Source organism: Eleutherodactylus coqui, chromosome 6 (genome assembly GCF_035609145.1).
Source record: "Eleutherodactylus coqui strain aEleCoq1 chromosome 6, aEleCoq1.hap1, whole genome shotgun sequence".
Taxonomy (NCBI): domain Eukaryota; kingdom Metazoa; phylum Chordata; class Amphibia; order Anura; family Eleutherodactylidae; genus Eleutherodactylus; species Eleutherodactylus coqui.
The window spans coordinates 117114755-117130523 of record NC_089842.1 but is presented as its reverse complement, the minus strand read 5'-3'; the positions used below and the strand labels follow the sequence as shown (position 1 = coordinate 117130523).

Here is a 15769-nt window from a genome sequence, read left to right as displayed (position 1 = left end):
AAAAAAGTGAAAAAAAGATAAGTTTCAGCTCCCCTCATGGATTGCTGAAACTACTTGCCTCCTTCCGCAATGTCCCTTGACGATCTGGTCCGCAAAGGACCCTCAGCCCTCTTCTGCACATGCGCGCCAAAGGAAAGATGGCGACGCATGCGCGGAAGACCGGATCGTTGTGGGACATTTGAAAACTCCTACCTTTAGTAGCCGGGAGGCTGGCGGTGGGCCTGGGATTGGCACTATCCAATGGATACTGGTGATCATGGAAAAGTTCAAAAAAGTAAAATAAAGTTAGTTTCACCTCTCCTCATGTATTGGATGTCCCGCGGCGCTATGGTCCTTCCAGGACCTTACGTACTCTTCTCTGCATGCGCGCCCGACAAAAACATTGGACGCGTGCGCAGAAGGGCTCGTGCCTGGGAGATTTAAAATCCCTCTGCTCCTGGTAAGCATGTGTAGCCGGAAGCAGAGAGCTATCACCGGGAGCCGCTGTATGCGGTACCCGGTCACATGATCGCTGTTATCTAATGGATAACAGTGTTTATGTAAAGTAAAAAAAAAGTTAAAAAGGGAGGATGAAATTACGTACTTAAGGCACCTAGATTTATCTGCGGACCTTACCCTGGCTTCTGCGCATGCACCCATCGCCAAAGTGGCTGATGTATACGCAAAAGCTACGGATTGCCTGAGTAATTTTAAATCTCCCTGCTCCTAGTTACCAAACTTAGCCGAGAGCCTGGAGAGTTCACGGGGGCCCGCGGTACAAGGTACCTGGTCACATGGTCACCGCTATCCAATGGATAACGGCGATCACATAAAAGTTAAAATTCCACCTCCCATCATGGATCTGAATCATGAGGAGAGGTGAAATTACTTACCTAAGGCCTTCGGGGATGTCCCCAAGGGGATCCTTATCCGCTGACATTTACTCAACTTTGGCGCATGCGTCTATTGGCAACATGGCGGATGCAAGCGCAGAAGATGGGGTGGGCCCGGGAAATTAATCGCTGCTGTCTAATAGATAATGGCGATCACGTAAAAGTTAAAAACAATGGAAATTCAGTGCTCCTATCGGTTTGGGCTCTGTTGTGCATGCGGACATAATATTAGGGCCACAATGGCTAAGTTTCTGAACACAGGAAAAACGTGTATCTGTTTGGGAGGGGGGGGGAGGTCATCCCCATTTTCATGTGCACTATAAAAAAAATGTCTTTCAAAATGACATATTTGCAAAAATATGAAATTTTATTTTTTCTGCTGTAAGTTGCATTAACTTTTGGGAAAAAAAATTGTGGGGTCAAAATACTCATGCCACCCCTCAGTGAATACATTAAGGGGTGTAGTTTTTAAACTGGGGTCATTTGTGGTGGTATCTATCATTCTGACAGCTATGAGCCTTTGCAATCTTGGCTTGCTGTAAGAAAGCAGTGTTCCTCAAAATGTTAAAAGGAATGTTAAATTTGTACGTCTCCTAAATAGTTTAAAAAAAAAACTTGTAGTGTTTTGTTTTTTTTGTCTGCCCAGAATAAAATAAATAGATGGAAATTTAAATCCTAGCAAAAATGTGTACAGTATATTTGCACATATTTGAGATATTACAGTTGAAAATGTGAAAAGTAACATTTTTTTCCAAAATGTCCCCAGTTTTGGCACTTTCAATAAATATACACAGGTTCTATCAGTCTTTTTTTACCACCTAAATAAAGTACAATATGTGGCAAAAAAAACAATGTCAGAATCACTTGGATATGCAAAACCTTTCCGGAGTTATTCTATGTTATAGACACATGTCAGATTTCCAAAATTTGGCTCCGTCACTAAGGGTCAAACAGGCTTCGTCACTAAGGGGTTAAGATTTAGACAATCATAAAGAACATTCACTGTATATTAAAAATCAGTGAGAAACATTAAGTAACAGGATTCATACAACAGTATTAATGTCTATCCATGCGTATCTCCCACAGATGTACTCCAAGGCAATATAATCTACCTGGGATAGACCCAGTAACATCATGGGGGTGACACTCTGGATGTAATTTATAGTATAGTACAGCGAGTCTTGCTCCGTGTTCTTCATGAATTATTTTCCTATAATCTTCTAGGTGAGCCAGGAAGAGGCAACACAGTTCTACGATGAGTTGAATCATTTCATCTTTGAGTTTGTTTCCAGCTCGGATGCGAGTGAACGGAAAGGAGGAATTCTAGCTATAGGTATGGAATACGGCTACTTTTAGGATTCCTGCCCTCCTCTTCTGTTTCTCTCTATGCCCTCCTTACTAGAACAGGATAAAATGAAGTATTTCTGTAGCAGCCAGTAATCTGGCTAATTTTATTTTGTACTAGAAAATGATAACTTTAGTTGAATCTGCATTATTTTTCCATAACGCCAATGTGGTTATTCAGTGATTTGATTAGGATGTCTTCCTGTTCCTTACAGTGAGCCTGATAGGAGTAGAAGGCGGAAATGCCACCCGAATCAGCAGATTTGCCAATTACCTGCGTAACTTGCTGCCCTCCAGCGACCCTGCAGTCATGGAGATGGCTTCCAAAGCAATGGGTCGCCTTGCTATGGCGGGCGACACCTTCACTGCTGAGTATGTGGAGTTTGAGGTGAAACGTGCCTTGGAGTGGCTGGGTGCTGACCGCAATGAAGGTCGTAGGCATGCGGGGGTAAGTTCATTTTTAATTACTGGAGTCTGCTGCTTTGTTTAACCTAACGTACTGACCTCTTTTGTTACTCTGTGCAGGTTCTGGTGCTGCGGGAGCTGGCTGTCAGTGCCCCTACCTTCTTCTTTCAGCAGGTTCAGCCTTTCTTTGACAACATCTTCTATGGTGTGTGGGACCCAAAACAAGCCATCAGGGAAGGGGCTGTTGCAGCTCTGAGAGCCTGCCTGATTCTGACCACACAGCGGGAACCCAAGGAGCTACAGAAACCTCAGTGGTACAGGGTATGGATCGGAACTCTTCTATTTCCACGTTGTCCAGTTATCACAGCATATATGGAACAGAAAGTGAAAGATAAATTGGGGAGGTGGTCCTTTTTCAAAAGTAGGAAAAGGGTAGGAACTTCCTTCTCAATCCTAAACTAGAATCCAGACAATGACTCGGGACCAGTGGGGGGGTAGACCTGTTCGCTACAAAACTAAACACCAGGTGCCGGAAATTCTTTTCCCTGAATCTAAAGGATCATCCGTTAGGTCTGGATGTGCCCCCAAGAATGGAACATGGACCTGGCATATGCCTTACCCCCGCTCCCCCTCATTCCCCAGGTACTGCAGAAAATACAATAAAGCAGAACCAAGCTAATGCTGATTGCTCCTTTCTGAGCAAAAAGACCATGGTTCCCATTACTAAGGTCGCTTTCCCAAGCGGGACTTTCTAGTCAAGGGCCCAGTCCAGCACCAGGGACCAGAAAGGTTAAAGCTGATTAGCCTGGGTATTGAAAAGCAAAGGCTTTTAAATCAGGGTCTCTCTGACAAGATAATAAACACTTTTTTAAGTCGTAAAAGAGTCACTTTCTCAATATATTCTAGAGTGTGGAGAAAGTTCTGTATTTGGTGTAGCATAGATCAACCTGACCTGTATGGACTTAATACAACTACAATTTTAGACTTTCTGCAAACAGGGTTGGATGGGGGTCCAAGTCCTAGAACCGTTAACTTGCAGGTATCTGCCTATAGTGTTGTCTTTAATATCTGTGCGGCAAGACATAGATGGATTTGAAGATTTATCAAAGGAGCGAATAGGCTCCGTCCATTCATTAGAAAATGTACTAGTAATAAGTATTATTTATAGTAGCAGTGTTTCTGGTGGTGCAATGCACCACTTGTAATATAGTGAATACCAGAATCCTTCATTTTTATCCCTTTTGCTGCACTATTAGGATGCAGGAACTGTACATTTCCTATGAACTGTTGTAATAGTATGGCACTGTGGTGATGCGCGGGCACAGGAGCTGTGCCTGTACCTTGACCCGCGAATGCCGGCTGTATCGTACAGTCGACAACTGCTCCAATGGCCAGGATCAGACAAAAAAATCGACCTCGTGTTAAACACCTAAAATGTGGCAGTCAGTAGAGGCCACAGCATCTTAATGGCTAGATGTAGAGAGGGGTCTTACTCTGTCACCCATTAGTGCACCCATGGTGTGATCATAGTGTGTAGATGGGTTGCTATGGCAACCGGGTGCCTAAAAAATGTTAGCATATCTGCCATGTATGGATGCCCATTAGGTCCTTGCAGACCTGATGGCTGCAAGTCAATTTTATGCTTGACTGACAGTATTCACTGTAATACAGACTTAATGCAGTGTATTATGTAAGCAATCAAACATCACATGGTTAAGCCCCATGGTAGTTTAAGAAAAAAAATCCCAAAAGATTTTTAAAACATTAACGTTTATTTAAACTAAACGAAATAATGCTTTTTCTTTATGAAGTCCTGTGTTGTAGCTAAAAATAAAATACTATGCAAAATTGGTATCACAGCATCTGTAATGATTTGTACAATAAATTAAACGTGTAATTCATGCAACTTGATGAACGCCATAAAAAAAGTCTCTTAAATTATGATGGAATTGCTGCTGTTTATTAATCCCTTCTCCCCAAAAAAAGGATGTCGTCAAAAAGTCATATGTATCTCAAAAGAATTATGGCTTTCAAAATGCAAGAATTAAAAAAAACAAACAAAACAAAAACCACTAATAAAAAAAAAAAGTAATTGAAAAAATGTAACGACAATAAAAAGTAACACTTTAATTACTATATGTCATAAGTACATTTTGAATCCTTAAAGACGTCTTATTCAGGATAGGGTATTCTTGAAATATTGCGTTTAATTACATTTACTTTTCCTATTTTGTCCAGCAAACATATGAGGAAGCCGAGAGAGGATTTGATGAAACCTTATCCAAGGAGAAAGGCATGAACCGAGATGATCGACTCCATGGGGCTCTCTTGATTATTAATGAGTTAGTGAGAATCAGCAGCATGGAAGGAGAGGTAACGTGCAAAGCTAAGGCTCACTAGATAACTCCTTTTAAGGGCAATGTGCGCCATGTAATATTAATTGGTGGCTGTATGCAACTCTCCATGGTAATGACAGCTGATTACCTAGCCTGAGAAGCCAAACACTCAATGATCAGCTGATCATGGATATGTATAGTTTCAAAGAAACATGTGATATGTTTTAGTAGTGACATGTCAGAAGTATTGGTCAGTGAGAGCCGAGACTCCTACCAGCTCCTGAAATAAAGGAAAAGAAGCACTCGGCTAACCTCTGTACCCCTTGGGCTGTGTTTGACTTTGCTCCAGTCTCATCGGAGGTGTGAGCAGAGTGGTCTACGAACTTACAATACATACTTTCTATGAGTACACACACCATTGACCCCCTGTCCCACATAAGGAGAATTGAGCAAAGCAAAAACAGCAAAGGGGAACAGCAATCAACTGAACACTTCTGTATCTTCCTTTCAGCAGTTGTTGGTGTTGGGGGGTCCTAGCACTTTGCCCCACCAATAAAAATGTCTAATATGTCACTATGACGCAAAAAAGTTTTCTAAAAGACAAGTTTTCAGTATATATTTTCATTTCACTTGCAGCGGCTAAGAGAGGAGATGGAGGAGATTACACAGCAACAACTTGTCCACGACAAACACTGCAAGGACCTTATGACCTATGGCTTGAAGCCTCGCCATATCACCCAATTTGCCAGTTTCCAGTCAGTGCAACCCCAGCCTACAAATGCTTTGCTGAGCCTCTTAGGCTACACAGGGCAGCAAGGGATTTTAGGATACGGTGCTGCTCCAACACCAGAGAAATCTACCTTGGTTGAAAGTCCTGCATGTCGGGAACTAATAGAAGAAAAGTTTGACCAGGTAAAAGGGTCTTTAATTCTCTTCCCCTCCACATTTTCACATTAATGTAGTATGATGGTTATTCTGTATATTATATACTGGGTAATAATCCCATGCGTTGTACGGCGATTTTATGAATAGCAGTCCTGGAATATACAAAGCGGGCCACAAAAATGAGCCCCACACGCTCATGAAAGCTGTCCAAAAGAAAATCTGTGTTGCCCATAGTAACCAAACCACAGCTTTCATTGTAAATCAGCTATGTAAGAAATGAAAGCTGAGCTCTAGCAACCAATTGCAGTGCAGCTTTCATTTTAGTTCCACAGTATGAGAAATGAAAGCTGAGCTGTGATTGGTTGCTATTGGCAGCAAAAATTACAGAAGTCTGAGTTTTTTTTAAATTTTTATTCCGCCAGTATTCGTCGCCTGGGGCTGAAGAACGCTCATGCAAAATTTCACTCAAATTAGACCGGAACTGTGGATTTGTATACGACACGAGCAAACAGAATTTTTGCGTTTTATATATGACTATGCATTTTTTTCTCTTAGATTTGTCGTTGGGTCCTAAAGTGCAGAAGTAGCAAAAATCCCTTGATCCAGATGACCATTTTAAATGTTCTCCCACGTTTAGCAGCTTTCAGACCCTCCGCATTCACAGGTAATGCTTGCTTTTACAAAGGGGACTTTTAGTAGCTAATGATGGTGAATTGCTCAGATATGCCATAACTTACTGATCGGTTGGACACAACCTGCCTGGATGCCAACCAATCCTTTAAATGAAGGGACTTCAGCGTTGAGCCAGAGAGATGAAGATGCCCTCTGGTATGCAATTTCTCCGTAGAAGTGAGCTAGACTCTCGGAAACAGACGAATATGGACAATTGCCAGATTGTTTTATTTATACAACTTTCCATATAATATCAACAATATTTGTGTTACTTTTCATAGCAGATCAATACCTCACAGAAACCATGAGCCACTTACTGAGCTGTGTGCGCAAAGAGAAGGAGCGTACCGTGGCCTTCCAAGCTCTTGGACTCATCTCAGTAGCTGTAGGGTCAGATATACGTTCTTACCTGCCGAAAATCCTGGAACATGTCAAGGCTGCTCTGCCTCCTAAGGATTTTGCTCACAAGTGAGTTTATTAATCTGTACAACCAGAAATTTTGTGTCTAACCTGAATATTTAGGTCTTTTGTAATTACTTTTTCTTGCATGCTTTCAGAGAGCAAGCTCTCTCTGGTGTGATGTGTGGCCTGACATTGGCGTTCTTTCCTGTTCTGCTCCATTCTAACAGCATGCAGCGTCACAGAGAAGCTACATCCCCCTCCTCCTTATCTATGCATTACTTCATTAGGTGTCACGCGGATGAGCTGGTGATCTCACCAGCTCGTGCAGCCTATTAAAATTGCAGGATTCTTGTTGAGAATTGTGCAGTTGTTGTGCAATGTTCATTCAGTGTTTCACATTCCTACGTGAAACGCTGAACAATCAGTGTTTAAACTGCACGGGAAGTGCCTGAACCGGTTTAAAACTGATTTTTATGCCGGCTAAAACTGAATGACGAGCGAGAACCTCACGATTCTCCCACTTGTCATGCAGTCGTTTTCCCACGTTTAGACGGAATGATTATCGTTCCGTTTTGCTCGTTTGAACAATTTAAATTTTTTTCTCATTAAAAATTTTAAAAAAATTGTTGCATCAATACAGATAAGGCTGCCTGTCTATGGGCAGTTCTGCATTGCGTTACTCGCGGCGATAATCCGTCCGCGGGTAACGCAGTGCACGCTTTCCATTGAAAGCGCAGCCTCCTATCCATGAGCGGAGAATCATAGCGATTTTCTGCTCGCGGGACTCAAATCGATCTGTCAAATATGTTCACCGCATAGAACTGTCAGTTCCGCCTCGCCCGTGGACAGGGGGCCTTAAGAAAGTTTCTGTACAAACCTATTGCTATGAAATCTACCTCGATGCAGCACATTAAATTAGTATGTTGCAGATTAGGATATCCTTTAAAGCAGTGGTCCCCAACCTTTTTGGCACCAGGGACCGGCTTTAAGCAAGACCATTTTTACAAGGCCCCGCAGGGTTGGGCGGGACATGGGCGGGGCTTTGGTTATAGGGGGCGGGTTATGAAGGGGGCTGGAGTTTAGTGCATTCTTATTTAGTTATGACATTAGAATGTCCTGGCAGTACACACATAGGGCAGTGTATAATCTCCCCCCCCCCCCCCCCCTCAGCACACACATAGGGCAGCATATAATTTATCTCCCTCCCCAGTAATAGACAGCCCCCATCCCTCAGTAATAGACAGCCCCCACCTCTCAGTAGTTAGCAGCCCCTCCCCCAGTAATAAGCAGGTCCCCCCCCCCTCCCCCAGTAATAAGCAGGTCCCCCCCCCTCCCCCAGTAATAAGCAGGTCCCCCCCAGTAATAAGCAGGTCCCCCCCCCCCCCCAGTAATAGGCAGCGCCCCCCCTCCCCAGTAATAGGCAGCGCCCCCCTCCCCAGTAATAGGCGGCAGCCCCCCCCCCCCAGTAATAGGCAGCCTCCCCAGTAATAGGCAGCCCCTTCCCCTGTAATAAGTAGCTCCCACCCCCCCCCAGTAATAAGCAGCCCCCCCCCCAGTTAGCAATCCCCCCCAGTAATAAGCAGGTCCCCCCCCCCCAGTAATAACCAGGTCCCCCCCCAGTAATAACCAGCCCCCCCAGTAATAAGCAGCCCCTTCCCCTGTAATAAGTACCCCCCCCCCCCAGTAATAAGCAGCCCCCCAGTAAGCAACACCCCCAGTAATAAGCAGGTCCCCCCCAGTAATAAGCAGGTCCCCCCAGCCAGTAATAGGCAGCCCCCCCCCCCAGTAATAGGCAGCCCCTTCCCCTGTAATAAGTAGCCCCCCCCCCCAGTAATAAGCAACCCCTCCAGTAATAAGCAGGTCCCCCCCCCCCAGTAATAGGCAGCCCCCCGTAATAGGCAGCCCCTTCCCCTGTAATAAGTAGCCCCCCCAGTAATAAGCACCCCCCCCCAGTAAGCAACCCCCCAGTAATAAGCAGGTCCCTCAGTAGTAAGTAGCCCCCCCAGTAATAGGCAGCCCCTTCCCCTGTAATAAGTAGCCCCCACCCCCCCAGTAATAACCAGCCCCCCCAGTAATAAGCAGCCCCTTCCCCTGTAATAAGTAGCCCTCCCCCCCAGTAATATGCAGGTCCCTCAGTAGTAAGTAGCCCCCCCCAGTAATAGGCAGCTCCTTCCCCTGTAATAAGTAGCCCCCCCCCCCCGTAATAGGCAGCCCCCCAACCTATATACTTACCTCCTCCCTGCTGTCGCTCTCTCTCTGCTTGCCCTGACGTCAGCCCGGAACGCTTCCTCCCCGAGTCCTCTCCTGCGGAACTAATGAGCAGGGGACTCGGGGAAGAGTATCCTGGCTGCACAGACGTCAGTGTGCGCCGGCATCAGCGCGATTACCAGCGGGGAGCTGCGGCGCCCCCGCTGGTAATCGCTTCAGTGGTGAGCGGCGTCGGCACACCGCGGGCCACATAGCACAAGGCAGCAGGCCGGATTTGGCCTGCGGGCCTTGTGTTTAGAGCAAAAGTTCCCGGCGGTGCCGCGGACCGGCGCTAACCACCCAACGGCCCGGTCCGCGGCCCGGCGGTTGGGGACCCCTGCTTTAAAGCATGTACATTGAGAAAAATAACATGAACAGAACAATGAAAATAAAATGAAAGGGAAAGCAGAGTTTGAGTGCTATTGTATTATTCAGATGGAGAAGAAAAGAATCATGTGTAGCTTCATGGCATAGTCGATAATTATTCTGTCTACATGGGGCATAACTTTAGATGTGTTTTGAGTGACTGGGTGATTTGTAAATTGTAGTGCCACATGTCCAATACTTTTATATTTTTTTGGCACTTAGGAGGCAGAAAACTATGCAGGTGGATGCCACAGTGTTTACTTGTATAAGTATGCTGGCTCGAGCTCTGGGTCCCTGCATCCAGCAGGAGATAAAAGAGCTGCTGGAACCAATGCTGTCTGTTGGGCTGAGGTAAGATTTAATATATACATTCTATACATAATTATTGAATATAATACTATGTACAGAATATAGAATAGTCTACATATCCAACATGGTGAAATAATAGCAGCATTTTGGTACTAGCAAGTAGGCTGACACTTGTTAAATCTTGAATCAAAATCACATACAGCCTGGAAACAAAAAAAACTATGCAGAAATTCACAAAATAGTGAGATGTAATGCTTCATTTTTTATCTCTCTCTTTATTTTTGTTTCTAGCCCTGCCTTAACAGCCGTGCTTTATGACCTGAGTAGGCACATCCCGCAACTGAAGAAAGATATTCAGGATGGGCTCTTGAAAATGCTATCACTGGTTCTTATGCACAAGCCTCTCCGGCACCCAGGGATGCCCAAAGGCCTTGCACAACAGCTATCCTCACCTAGCCTCACAAATATCCCTGAAGCCAGTGATGTTGGCAGCATTACTTTGGCACTCCGCACTTTAGGCACCTTTGAATTTGAAGGTAATGGTTTGTTTTAGTGAGTTTCTTAAAATCTAATTAATATGTAATGTTTCTCTTATTAAACCTATGCAGATTGTAATTACATTTTTTTTACTACATAAAACCTGTCAGCAGAAAGTGAGTGTGCAGAAATAATCAACTTAGAGAGGTTATCTGATCAGGAAAACCCCTTCAGGGTATGTTTACACAGGGTGGAAATGCTGCGGAACAACCCTAGCGGATAATTTCATGGCAACTTACACAGAATTTCTGCATCTGAAATGGAGTCAAAATCTGCGGATGTTGACTTGAAATTAGCTGTGTGTAATCAGCAGATACAGCGGTCCCCTCGCCTCGCAATGCTTGCGCTTTCTGCCCGCCCCGCACTCGGTGGCCTCTAGTTAGCAATGAGCCACTGGTCAAGTGATGCGGAAATGGCAGTACCTTATCAGAGACTCTGCGCTTGCTGACAGCACACGCATTGCAAGGTGAGGGAAGTGCTGTATCTACTGAAATTGGCTGTGGACACGCAGCTGATTTTGAGCCCACCTCCGAATCAGTGGTATGGATTTTGACTGTTTTGGATGTGGACATTCTGTGGAATTTTCCACTGTGGAAATTCCGCAGCATTTCTACCCTTTGCGAACATACTCTTGCTGGAGGTACTGGGCTGTAATGTTGATCTTAGATCTTTCCAGTGACTTTGTGTGAAAGTGTTGTAAATTTACACACAGAATGCATGTCTTGATCCACACATATAATTCAGGTCCTTTTCTTATTTTTGTCTTACTGTGATTATATCCTATTATACAGGTCATTCATTGACCCAGTTTGTGCGACACTGTGCTGACCATTTTCTGAATAGTGAACATAAGGAAATTCGGATGGAGGCTGCACGCACCTGCTCCCGTCTTCTCACACCCTCAATCCAGCTTCTGAGTGGACATGGCCACGTGAGTCAGACTGCAGTCCAGGTGGTGGCTGATGTTCTGAGCAAGCTGTTAGTGGTTGGAATTACAGACCCAGGTATCAGTGAATGGATTTTATTTTTTTACTTTTGCAGCAGAATACTGTTAATTAGAACAAGAATAGTTTACTTTCCTGCTTTGTTGTTCAGATCCTGATATCCGCTACTGTGTCCTGGCATCCTTGGATGAACGCTTTGATACTCATTTGGCTCAGGCAGAGAATCTTCAGGCTCTTTTTGTGGCTTTAAATGATGAGGTTTTTGAGATTCGAGAACTGGCAATCTGCACTATCGGCCGTCTCAGCAGTATGAATCCTGCCTTTGTCATGCCTTTTCTTCGTAAGATGCTTATACAGGTAAGTGATATTGTCAATCTACAGTATAGATGCTGAAAAAGGATAACTCAGACAAGGTTTATTGTCTCAATATCTTGGCCTGATCCTTTCAGAGTGCTAGATCAGCCTATCTGTGCCCCAGTGCCCAGCCTAAGGGCTTGTTTTGTTTCCACAAGGAAGTTGCCCTAGTTGCCGATGCAGAAGGTTATGATCAGGGTTACATTTTGCACAAGAGCCTATTGGGTTTTATGTATAATAATATAACTTATGGACTACGTTGGTACTAGTGTTTTTGCCCTCACTTTCAGATTTTGACGGAGTTAGAGCACAGCGGTGTTGGAAGGAACAAGGAACAGAGTGCTCGGATGTTAGGACACCTTGTATCCAATGCTCCACGCCTGATTCGACCGTACATGGAGCCCATTCTTAAGGTAGGATTTTCTTGGAGATTAGTGAAACTCTCTACAATTAACTTGGTATGGATATTAAATGTATTTAATTTAATATAATTGCCAGTTATGAAAGAAAGGGAAACCTGCTATCCTTCATTGAATCTAGCCCTGCCATAATGTAGATTTCTTTCCCATTAAGTTAAATTGCTGAAAGTTCTCTTTTTTTTTATTTTTTTTATTTTTAGGCTTTGATCTTAAAGTTACGAGATCCAGATCCCAATCCAGGAGTTGTGACGAATGTCCTGGCAACCATTGGTGAGCTTGCCCAGGTAAGAATAAATATAAACTAAACTAAAGATTACCAACTTACAAATAATTGGTTGACTTCCCAAAGACCTAAATAACGCTATCTCACATTTATCAATATCTCAGTAAGAGTTGGGTTACATTATGGACATGTGTTATGACAAATTTTTGATCACATGGTCTATTTGATAAATTTGTCACACCATACATCGCTGCCTTTAACTTGCACATTGGCAAAAATGATGAAACTTTTTATGTGCCACGGTTTTTGTGAAGTAGAGGTGCATCCTTTCTTTACCATTTGAGACTTAAAATAAATAAATGTATCTAAATCCTGGCCGAGCAGTAAAGCATGTCCACTTTCCACTCCTCTTTTATAAACTGACGTGCATTGTGCACAAGGCATTAAATTCTGATGCAAATGGTTAATACGCTCCAGTGACCAAAAGAAAAAAATGCACCAAGAAAGTTGTTGGAATAGAATTAAAGTTTGTATGTCAAGTGTAATTATGATATATGTAAGTGATACCAATATTAGAGTGAAAGGATACTTTTATTGGGGAAAACTGTCCAATTGAAAGGAGGTTGTACTATCCTGTTGGATATATGATGACATAAGGTCAGGCATGGCGGTATAAAGGCTCTGTATGTTATCCTGTGGCATATTTGCCCGTAAATGTTGCAACTGAGACTCTGGGTACTGCGCACGCTCGTCGGCTGCTGAAGCTGGTATCCTAGCTGGTCCCATAAGTGCTTGATCAGCAATAAATCTGACGGCCAGGCAGACCAAGGAAGAAACCCTGCATTGCTGGGAAACTCTTGTGTGTGCGGCCGAGTATTATCCTACTGAAAAATACCTGTTGGAAGCCGCCATGAGAGGAACACATGTGGCTGCAGGGGGGGGCATATAGAGCTGAGCTGTTAGTGTCCCTCGTACCACTACTTGGGGTGACCGACTGTTGTATGTGATGCCCCCCCCCCCCCCCCCCCCTTAGACCATCACACCAGCAGGGGACAGTGTGCCACTCAACAGCAAACGCAGTTTTGAAATTGCTCACCAGAGATCTCCATACTGTCTTTGGCCCCTGAATAGAACCTGGAATAACCTTTAAAAACGATATGCTTCCAGTCCATAGCAGTCCAGGATTCTTGTTCACAGCAATACTGCAATTGTAGGCAACAGTGTTGGGGTGTTAATGGCAGTACACTTAAAGGGGTTGTCCTGCGCCGAAACGGCTTTTTTTTTTTTTTTTTCAATAGGCCTCCCGTTCGGCTTGAGACAAACACAAGGGATGGGTTAAAAAAAAAAAAAGTTTAGTACTTACCCGAATCCCCGCTCTGCGGCGACTTCTTACTTACCTTACCAAGATGGCCGCTGGGATCTTCACCCACGATGCACTATGGGTCTTCTCCCATGGTGCACCGTGGGCTCTGTGCGGTCCATTGCCGATTCCAGCCTCCTGATTGGCTGGAATCGGCACACGTGACGGGGCGGAGCTACGCGATGACGCGTAGAACGCCGCTCGTGCCGAGACCCAAGAGAAGGGAGAAGACCCTTCTGCGCAAGCGCGTCTAATCGGGAGATTAGAAGCTGAAATTTGACGGCACCATGGAGACGGGGACGCCAGCAACGGAGCAGGTAAGTGAATAACTTCTGTATGGCTCATATTTAATGCACGATGTATATTGCAAAGTGCATTAATATGGCCATACAGAAGTGCTTACCCCCACTTGCTTTCTCTGGACAACCCCTTTAATGTAAAACCCTGACGCCAAATTTCTTTCTGTTAAGCGCATGGAAATTGTAGGGACAGAAACGGGCTTCTGTAATGAAGGTACCACTTGTGTCTGAATGGTGGACAGCGAAACTGCTGGATCTGCTTGTTGTCAAACGATTCTTTCTACTGGTGCTCTCTCTGAGCCGTCTGGAGCCTATTCACCGTGTATATATACCCTCAAGTAACCACTGCTCCCAAAACTTCTAATTGCTCAGTCAGATCGACCTGGAGGCCAGGCAATTCGTCCAAGCACCCATCCTGCTTCTCTCATTCCAATGATGCACCCACTCCAAAGTCTGTTAACTGGGCTAAATGCCTCTGAATGCATCATAGAGGCATGTTTTGCAGTCAACGAGCTCTTAACGCGTAGTACACTACACTACACAAAGGTCGCCTCTAAGATCCGTTGTATAGGGAAATGGGCGAAGCACTTTTAGACACTCTGGTGGCAAGACCCAGTGTCTAATCACACCACAAATCATTTCTATACCTGCTCGTGGCATCACTGCGTACCGAATTTTGCAGCAAGCTGACAGTTCTATCTGGATGCATCCTCTTTTTGTCAATGAGTGTGACAGAGCAGGTTAGATACTTTTCTGAACTAAAATGCACCCAAAACGGCTACAAATACATTGACAAATATGGGCCTATTTTTTTTAAACCTCTACAGTACATGCTAGACATCGGTAACTGGATGTGTTCATGTGTGATAACTTTGTATTTCCTATAACTAGGTCAGTGGATTAGAAATGAGGAAGTGGATGGATGAACTCTTCCCTATCATTATGGACATGTTACAGGACTCCTCCTTGCCGGCTAAGAGACAAGTATATGATGCTTTATTAGTGATGACCTTGAAGTAATTAAATTGTCTTGGCCTGTAGTCTGACTTCTCCTTACCCTTCTACCAAAGGTTGCCTTATGGACGCTGGGACAGTTGGTGGCTAGTACAGGATATGTGGTGGAGCCATACAGAAAGTATCCCTCTCTACTAGAAGTGCTGCTTAATTTTCTGAAAACTGAGCAAAATCAAGGAATCCGCCGAGAGGTGAGTTTTACCACATTGTCAATCTAACTTGTAACTGTGTTAAAGGCAAAGCATTCCTGTTCACCTGGGAGCTTATTTGTCGTGGACTCTGTGTTCTAGGCAATCCGTGTGCTGGGTCTGCTGGGGGCTTTGGACCCTTACAAACACAAAGTTAATATTGGAATGATTGACCAGTCCAGAGATGCTTCAGCACTGAGCTTATCCGAATCTAAGGCCAATCAGGACTCTGGTAATTGCCATATAACTCTATTAATTACATAGATGAAATAAATAAGGTAATCTATTAAAATACCTTGTGGTCTAAAGGTGGGTTTTAACAACTGATAATTCAGAATCTTAAGAACCAGAACCAACTCAGTTGAGTTTACCAGTTAGATGGCGGTAGTATCTGCTTTACTAAGGCCGGTCTCGCATGGCCAGATTTCAATTGCAGAATCGAGATCATCACCCATGCGGGTGATCAGCGGAAGTTGTCTGCGGATAGACCGCGGGTATCCGCGTCTTTGCCTGGCAACGACGTGGGAAATGCAAATTTAAAAAAATAAATAAATAAAATATATATATATAAAAACTTTTTATTGGTTTGTTTT

General features: G+C 44.2%; 1 protein-coding gene across 7 annotated transcripts in view; it reads left to right on the top strand.

Moving 5' to 3' along the window:
- Positions 1-15769, top strand: part of MTOR (mechanistic target of rapamycin kinase) — a 155445-nt gene that overhangs the window by 12161 nt on the left and 127515 nt on the right. For 5 of the 7 annotated variants that reach the window (XM_066607450.1, XM_066607447.1, XR_010793177.1 and 2 more), the window contains 16 exons: positions 2097-2205; positions 2432-2664; positions 2742-2942; positions 4860-4994; positions 5594-5869; positions 6398-6506; positions 6796-6982; positions 9752-9880; positions 10130-10374; positions 11167-11379; positions 11471-11676; positions 11964-12086; positions 12293-12376; positions 14866-14958; positions 15045-15179; positions 15279-15408. In XM_066607450.1, coding sequence (XP_066463547.1) covers positions 2097-2205; positions 2432-2664; positions 2742-2942; positions 4860-4994; positions 5594-5869; positions 6398-6506; positions 6796-6982; positions 9752-9880; positions 10130-10374; positions 11167-11379; positions 11471-11676; positions 11964-12086; positions 12293-12376; positions 14866-14958; positions 15045-15179; positions 15279-15408 — 2608 coding nt within the window. Of the gene's footprint in view, positions 1-2096; positions 2206-2431; positions 2665-2741; positions 2943-4859; positions 4995-5593; positions 5870-6397; positions 6507-6795; positions 6983-9751; positions 9881-10129; positions 10375-11166; positions 11380-11470; positions 11677-11963; positions 12087-12292; positions 12377-14865; positions 14959-15044; positions 15180-15278; positions 15409-15769 lie in introns of those variants that run through there. The other 2 variants (XM_066607451.1, XM_066607449.1) reach the window with 1 other exon arrangement.